General features: G+C 37.0%; 1 protein-coding gene across 1 annotated transcript; it reads right to left on the bottom strand.

Moving 5' to 3' along the window:
- Positions 1-5,446: 5,446 nt before the first annotated feature.
- On the bottom strand, positions 5,447-6,722 carry LOC129757449 (cuticle protein 16.5-like). Its single transcript, XM_055754682.1, has 2 exons — positions 6,615-6,722; positions 5,447-6,472 (listed from the first exon to the last, which is right to left on the bottom strand). Exons 1-2 carry the CDS (start codon positions 6,630-6,632, stop codon positions 6,104-6,106), a joined length of 387 nt encoding a protein of 128 aa, XP_055610657.1. The 5' UTR covers positions 6,633-6,722; the 3' UTR covers positions 5,447-6,103.
- Positions 6,723-9,002: the final 2,280 nt, after the last annotated feature.

Raw genomic sequence — 9,002 nt, forward strand, 5'->3', positions numbered from 1 at the left:
AAATTATTTTGTTTCCACGAAAATTGTTTCCTTTCAACACAGAATTTCCAGTTTCTAGAGTGTTTTAAGCATATTATTTTTCTTATATGAAACACCTTAGTTTGTCACCAAGGTTGCCGAAATCACAGAAAAATCTGTAAATTCACAGAATTTTGAGCAGATTTTCATCACAGAACACAGAATTTTGAAATATTCAGAGATTTCACAAAATTTTTAAATTGAGAATGGATTTCCAATTATTTTTTTTTTTTTGCCGTTATAAAACTTAATATGATTAAATTGGTAATGTTGATTTATTTTCCCCAACTAAAATGGGAAAAAGACCCAATTTATCATGAATTCTCGATGAAATTAAAGGAAATAGCATCACAGAAAACCATCACAGAATTTTATGGGAAAATCATAGAAAGTGAGATTTTTTATTTCTCAAAAACATACAATTTTCTTCCGGCAACCTTGGTTGTCACAATGTGTTAGATAAGCTTTAAAAAGCATTGCGAGGTTTCTTTAAATCCATATTTCAATAAGTTTTTCAAATTTAAAACGTACATTACCTTTTAAGTACCTGAACTTTTTCAATAAATCATTCTCTCAGACCGCCAAGGAAAAAGCGAAATTTACCAAACCAGCCTCGACATACTTCCGGAATCTATGAAAACCGAGTTAGAAAATAAATTTTATGGTTCTTCCAGAAACCACCAAATAAATTGCAGAATGATTAAATTGTAACTTTCTTCCACTCAACTCAAAACTACACTCTATCTTCGATAGAATCATAGAGAATATTTGCTTATTGTTTATTTGCTACAGAGTTTCCAGTTTATTTTAGGGCTATATCTAGATAATGTTTATTGTAAATTTACAAATTTCCTTCGAAATTTAACATCATTGCGAAAATTTTTATTTTAAAACACCATTTATTCAAAATTTTTAAATTGTTATTTATTTGTGAAGAAACCTTAACTCACAAAGGACCGGGTATAAATTTAAGCTGAAAAACACCGAAGTTCGGCAATCCGTATTTTTGAAACCAAACTGTATCTTAGAAACCAAATTCTACAAATTACCAAAAGTGCTGTGTTAAATTTGACGAATATATTTTCATTATTTTATTTATAACATTTAAGTTATACTTCGAAGTGTAGTACAAAAGCCAGGCGAGCGAAAAAACGAGATATCTCGTATTAGGTTCGCAATGTGTTAACACATGTAAGATAAAAAATATAAAATTTAAAGTTCTTAGAAAAAGTTATTAGAAAATACTTGAAAATTTTGTATGTGTATTTTGTTTGCACATCTTCCCAAAAAAAATTGTTCTAGACCCCCCGATAGATTTTTTTCTGAATAGCACTTTGAATAGGGGAGGTTTTCATTAAAAGGTGGCAAATTTTCAAAAATGCCGATTTTTTCTTTTAAAAAGTTCGAAAAAGACATCGTGGTTTATTTATGACCTAAGAGGCTTATGGCCAAACAGAATTGAAAAACCAACAAGGGAAAAATGTTCCTTGCGTGTCTATCCGGTTAAATGCGCCTACAGTTATTTGAAAAAATGGTTGACAAAACGAAGTATCTATGTAATGCAGCTTTAGGGCAATACACTTTGAACACGAGCAGAGGTGCCAGTTGTGCTGATAAATCAGGGTTTGTCCTGATTTTCGAAGGATCGTCCTGATTTTTGAAAAATTGTCTTTACATGAACTGAATTGTCCTGATTTTCCAAGAAATATCCAAACTGTAATTTAATTTATAGTCTGTAATAAAATTGTTAACCACAAGAATTTTATAGGCTTATTCATATGCTAATGATACATACACAGTAGGGTGATCCTTAGCTATATTATCAAAATAACAAACTGTGCAAAATTTTACTTTCATAGAATAACTCTAGGGCGAACTTCAAACGGATTGAGTTGAATTTTTTTTAAAGCTGAGAATTTCCATAAAGGAATCATATTTAAATTTGGCAACAGTGTGAAAATCTTAAAACTTAATCCATGTGAAAATTTAAAGTCCAGGAACAACATTTCAAAAGACAAACGGTTGTTTTGGACAAAGCGAAAAAGGTTTTAGAACTTTTTATTTATATTTTCCTAAACATTTTATATGGGGATATTTGAGAAATAAAAACTATACATAAGTGTCTGCCACTTTTTCGCCTAATTTATTTTGTTATTAGTTATTGAAAAACTCTGGAAGCAACTGACTCGCCAACTAAGCTATATCACAAAAGTGGCTTGTGTATCTTTTGAAAGAATTTTATCTATCTATGAGGTTCCAATGTTTCAATGTTTCTGTTATTTTGTTTACAACTATTTTTTTAATTTTTGTTTTTTAAATGTATATGTCCGTTGTCGATTTTTCCAAATTCCCGGATTTTTTTTCCAGGAATCAGATCTGAAAGGATACCAGCAACACTAGCAATAGCTGTTGTCGCTTTCTCCACTTACCATATTCCCTATCCGGGAGTTTAATGAATACTCTAAGCAAATCACTCAGAGTATCAATACTTCTGAATTACCACGATCCCAAATTGAGTGGCATCTCTTTTACGTGTGATGATGAAATCATTCATTTTGCCACCATCATCACTGTTTGTGAGGTCAATTTTTCCAAAACCAAAAAGTGTAAGTGAAACCTTCTGAATTATGACAAAAATACTACTAGCGGCGAATACACGCTCCTATTTTGATACTCAAAATAAAGTTGAACCGTGGTTCAAAACATAGTTCGATTCTGTGAACTTTAAGTTGTGTTTCATTTTTCCTCCTTGCGATGGTTCAAAGCGGAGTTCGAACTACGAACTCAAAGCTAATCCCATTTATGCCATTTTTGCCGAACTGCATTTAGGGTAGCTATGAATAAAGGCATAAAAAAGTTCAAAAATTGAAATTCGGTTATCGAACTTAGCTGTGAGTATGCCTATCAGAACCTAGTTTTGCGATAGCCCAATCAAACTCAAAGTTAAGGGCTGCCACTGACGTGCTGCTTTGACCAAAAACAATTTAATTTTGAGTTCATAAAAAGGAGCGTGTAGGACTGTATTTGTATTATAAAGCTGTAAAACTGGAATGCGATTTCCACACATCATGCACACATTATCCGAATTAGCGGAGAAACAAATGACGTGTAAAAATTACCCATTATTCAGTTTAAAAACAGCAAAAAGAGGCATAACCTGTTGAAGGATTTTTATGACTACGATTCAGTACTAGGTCGTTTGACTGAATGATGCAAAGTTCCTGGCGTTTTCAACCGAGAAACGTCAACCTGGTGTTAATTTTTAAAAACTTTTATATCTTCAATTTAGATCTTGGATTGAGGCTGCCACCGGCCGATTGGAGTAACATTTCCTGGAATATTTGGAGAGTTTTTTAAAATTGTCTCCCTACCAGCAATTCAGCATTTTATTTACATACTCTTACATTCGATAGAAAAATACCGATTCTAGAAAAATATAATTAAAATGGAAAACACAACAATTTAAAAGCGTGTTTTCTCGAAAAAAGCTTTTAAGCACTTATACCCCTTTGGCTCCAAGGGCCTCATATGGTTTCGAAAAGTAAATTATAGTTGCAGCCTGCCTGCCTCTATGGGAAAAAGACCATGAAGTGGTATGCCGCTAACAACATTCAGGTTGTGCCCGGAATAAGATCCCTCCCAACACACCAGAACTTCGCCCAATCGAAAAATCTTGGGCGATAGTTAAGCAGAACCTTAAGAAGACCCTAAAAACTGTTAACAGCGAGCAGCAGTTCAAAGCAAACTGGCGGAGAAAGTGGATAAGGTGATCGTACAAAATCTGATGGCAGGCGTCAAACGAAAGGCTCGCCAATTCGGACTAGGTCGACCGGAATGTTAATGGAGTAAATTTTCCGTCGTTTATACATCTTCAAAAAAAAAGATACTTTGATTTTTATAATAAAAAAAATCGATTTACACGCAATCTAGTGTGACCATGTTAAGAACCGAACACCTTTTTACCCAAGTGTTGCTGCAAGGGCTAGAATAGCCAATCTGAAGTTTCTCTCTCATGATAGTGTTTAGGCATTCCTTCTGAAAATAGTGGAATTTAGGATCAGTTATCCACTAGTGCTATACACTTTACCGTAAGTTAAGGAAATAACATTCGAACGGGCCTGAATCCTAATTGAATAACTTTTCTGTAGGGTCCGCTAAAGCTTTCTAGCTTGATTGAGTTTAACGCAGCCTACAGTGATTATCGTTTGTAGAGAAGTATGTATACTTTATAAAACAATTAAACAATTAGTTTATTGATCGATATTTCATAGGGTGCAAAGAATGGCATAAATCACGAAGATACATACAGGGTATTATAAACTAGCAAGCCCACTAAATTGTAAGTGCCTAACCTCAAATTCCTACTGTACTGTACTGCAGGATTCACGGTTTTCTCTCATTATATTGTAGCTTGTGAACAAATACATCACTTTCAAACTTAAAGGGTGATACGGTCAAAATTTGGTCAAAGGAAAACGCGTGTAAATCGGTGAAATTGTTTATTTCAAAAACCAAATTAAATTTCTTGTTCAAGTTTAATTAGTATAAAATTCAGGAAAAATATTCAATTAGGTTTCCGCTTTTCCGAATCCGAATTGCCGGGCCTTACGCTTAACCCCTGCCATCAGATTTTGTACAGCCACCTTGTCCACCTTCTTCGCCGCAGAAAGCCAGTTTGCCTTGAACTGCTGCTCATCCTTAGCAGTTTTTTTTGTCTTCTTTAGGTTCCGCTTGACAATAACCCAGTATTTCTCAATTGGGCGGAGCTCTGGCGTGTTGGGAGGGTTCTTATCCTTGGGAACCACCTGCACGTTGTTGGCGTCGTACCACTCCATGGCCATTTTACCGTAATGCAAGATGCCAAATCCGGCCAAAACAGTACGGAACAACCGTGTTTCTTCAGGAAAGGCAGCAGACGTTTATTCAAACACTCTTTGACGTAAATTTCTTGGTTGACAGTCCCGGAAGCTATGAAAATGCTGCTCTTCTTCGCGAACTCTGGCAGTTTCATGTGCTTGAAAATATCTGCTACCTTTTCCCTTCCTTTTTCCGTATAAAACTCCTGTCCCGGAAGCTGCTTGTAGTCGGCTTTAACGTAGGTTTCGTCGTCCATTACCACGCAGTCAAACTTCGTCAGCATCGTCGTGTACAGCCTCCGGAATCGCGCTTTGGCCGTCGTATTTTGTTTATCATCGCGATTTGGAGTCACTAGCTTCTTGTAAATTGATAGTTCGGCTCGTTTTTTGGCTCGATGCACGGTTGTAGACGATACACCCAGCTTATTTGCGGCATCTCGGAGAGAGAGGTTAGGGTTTCGCTTGAAACTACCGGCAACTCTCTTTGTCGTTTCAGCGGCTTCCGGTTTTCGATTTCCCCCCGATCCAGACTTCCTGGCTGTAGACAAACGTTCCCCAAACCCTTTAATTACATTTGTAAATCAGTTCCCTCAAATCTTAAATGTCGAGTTTAAACGTGTTGTCTTAAGCAATCATCAATTGGGAACTGCCCGAAGCAAGTGGAAACCAAAACAAACAATGTTTTGGTTCTGGTCGAAGCAGCAGGTATATTCTGCACCCACAAATCATCATATTGTCTGGAAGTTCGAGCTTTTTGCCAGTGGTGCTTTTCCAATCATATCATCTATGGTACAGTACACTGTTCAGTGCATTTTCGGCACAGAAATTTTTGCAACCTCTCCTATGGGTTTGCTGCTGGATCGCCTCGATTTTTTCAATAGTTCTGCTGGAGGATCTGAACTACAAGTTTTTGCAAATATTTTTTTTTTCAGATTTAATGACCCACTTTCTTAGAAGAAACCGAGACATCAAAAGTTACCAGTATATCGGTCCAGGTTAGGAATTTATGTCCCGTAGCTTAGAGGAGCTGTGAATTGTATTTCTTTAAATTGCATCGATATAAAAAGGCGTTCGGTAGAATTCAATTAAAATTTATTCTATTTTCATTGCTAGCTAGAAAGATGACAGGATTGTCACGTGTCGGTCGCACAGTCGGGTCGAATCCAAATTGACTAGATAGAGTTCATATCCTGGCAGGGGGGGAACGAAGGAAGTTATTCCTTCATCATTTAGAACAGATAGGGATAGGCTGCGGCAGCAGTGTAGGGAGCGGCGCTGTAGGCGGCAGCATAAGCTGGAGCGTAGGCAGCTGGGGCAAAGGCTGGAGCAGCAGCGGTCAGCGCAGCTGGACCAGCAACATAGCGAGCGGCGGCGGCGGCGAAAGGTGCAGCGGCCAAGGGAGCAGCGGCCAAAGGAGCAGCGACATATCGAGCGGCCACTGGAGCGGCAGCCACATATGGAGCCGCAATGTTGTGGTTCACGGTGTGGGCGTTATAGGAGGTGGCGTAAGGCGCAACAACTCCTGCTGCGGCCAGTGGGGCAGCCACTGGAACTACTCCGGCTGACGCAGAGCTCAGGAAGGTAGCGGCCAGGCAGATCTATTTATAGGGGACGGTTTTTGGTGAGAAGAACATTTGTTAGAATTTATTGACGTTTCCGTCCTTTGTGGGACGACGTTGATTGGCATCGCCGTCTTCCCGCAAAAGGAAGCAGATGGCCAATGAAGGGTCGTTAACTTACCAATACTTTGGTGTACATCTTGATTGATTGTTGAATTCGGAACGAATTAAGTGTTGAATTGATTGTGGTTTAACTGGAACTGATACTGTTTGTCCGGTGGTCGAAAAGTATTTATATCAAACCGAGAAGCCGTAATGGGATTCTAGGCTGCTGATTAAACATAGGGAGGTGGGAGTTGAATCAACGGGCAATTTCAACTCCGATGGGCAATGTCCTCCTCCGGAGGCGTTTGATTTGGGAAGGGGTCTTTCAAGTTCACGCCAACCGGCAGGCACGTACCCGGGCTCACTGCACTGCGGATAAGACGACGACGACGACGACGACGACACTCGTCAAGAGCACTTGCTTGCAAGTCAGAGCGCGGGTCCCTCCAGTATTATTGGTTCAAACATACCAACCTCACCCTCCTCCTATTTCTTGAAAACAAAAAAGAAGCAACGGCGTAGCTACAATAAAAACGTGAACGGAATATCAAAATCCCATTCGGAATATTGCATTCCGGTCCAGAAGCAGCGGACGATGATGAGGAACAGTGGGGCTGAACAAGCTTTTCTGTGGTTCAAAAACCTCACAACTTCTTCATTTGATATTCTTGTAATTCGATATCTGTAGAAAAGATTCTTAACTATTAAAAATCGTTAACTTGATGTCTTTTTTGGTTACCTAGATAACATTGTCTATTTTATAAAACATCAATTTGGGTGTTTTTTAACTATTGGCATTCGTTTCAATTTTGTTTTCTGTAGAGACACCAATTTTGAAAAATTTCTATTGAACTTCAAGTTTCTGTGAAGAGATCTAAATTCTTAACACTACACCGTAGCAAAAACCAGCTCATGGGGAGGGGGGAGGAGTTTTTGTGACAAATTTTTACCTGTTACATTTTTGCTTGAACAATGAATACTTAAAAAATAGTGAAAAAAAATGTGAATACTCTATATAATTAATCAGGTTTGAGTTATTTTACTTTAACAGTAAGTATTTGTATTAAATCCTAAATTTCTAAAATAATTATTAGAATTACTATATGAATTTTTGAAAAAATAAATGAAGGACCTTGATGGTTTCTTTTAACAGAAAACTTGTTGTATAAGCTCAAAAAATCAAGTAAAAGGCTAATTCTTTTTAACCGTAATAATAACCATATCCAGCATTAAAGAAAATTTATCAAATATTTGCAAAAATGAAAAAGATAAGTTCGCGGTTAAAATCAGATGTATTTTCTACTCGTTTAACCCTCATCTGCCCCTTAAATTTTTACCCATTACAGTTCCTGGAGTGTCAATATGATACTCCTTACCAAAACCAAAATATCGCTCTTGTTTCTCAACGGAGTTTTACAAAATCTATGGTTTTAGAAATCTCGTTATGTACCTCAAATGTATTTCTCGGACAATATTCACCTCACAAACATAAGATTTCCGCTATTCAAAGTCTAGGGAAAAAAATCCGAAAAACATGCTTCGAAAAAAAAGGCTGTAAATCTTCTACGGAGTGCTCGAAAAAATTTCACTTAGTGTCCAAGAAAGCTGGAGTTAGAAACTATACGTTGGCCATAAGAATATATTTTTTCGAAATTTTTTTAAGGTCATGATCACAAAAAATGTAGAAAAAAGTGGTGTAAAACCGAACCTTTCAATCAATGAATCGTCAAATTTGTTCAAGTCATACCAGAAGAATTTAAGAAAAAAAGGATAGGAAAGTTGACGTAATTTGGCACATTTTTGCGTTTCAAGATTTTTAAAATATGAAACATGACGAAATGAATATGACGAATTTTGGAAGGAAGCTGTTTTTAAAACTTGTTGTCAATTTGCAATTTCTCAGATTTTGTCTGAGAAACATATTTGAATTGCATTACGAGGTCTCCAAAACCATAATTTTTGTAAAAATTGGTAGATTAACAAAAAAACTGAGAAAATCTAAGCATTTTTTCTAATATTTGGAAAAATCTAATCGATGAACGCTCAGCTGATGTCATTCTGTCAGTGGCCTTATATTCAGAACAGCCAACGATTCTGTTAACTGTCAATTGAGCATTGTTGGTAAAGATCTGTTCCACATTGCTGGTGGCCAAGAATCGGATCATCGAAACGGCAAACAATTGGTACGGCGGCCAAGTAATTGGAGCACCGCAGTGAGTACTTTGCATGCATTTTGCTCACATTAATGAAAATTACATAGAGAAAACATATTTTTGTTGAACTCTAAGCAAGTTAGCAAGTAAATTCTTCAAAGAATGGTCTATGGTGCACTCAACAGGAAGGTTAGAATGTTGAAAAAAAGGGCAGTCCATGCCTTAGGTGCCAAGGTTGGGTACATTTACCCTATTAAAAAAACTAAATCTTTAACATCAATCCATTTTTCAAACATATCAATGATTTTTTT

The sequence above is a fragment of the Uranotaenia lowii genome, chromosome 3 (assembly GCF_029784155.1).
Source record: "Uranotaenia lowii strain MFRU-FL chromosome 3, ASM2978415v1, whole genome shotgun sequence".
NCBI lineage: Eukaryota > Metazoa > Arthropoda > Insecta > Diptera > Culicidae > Uranotaenia > Uranotaenia lowii.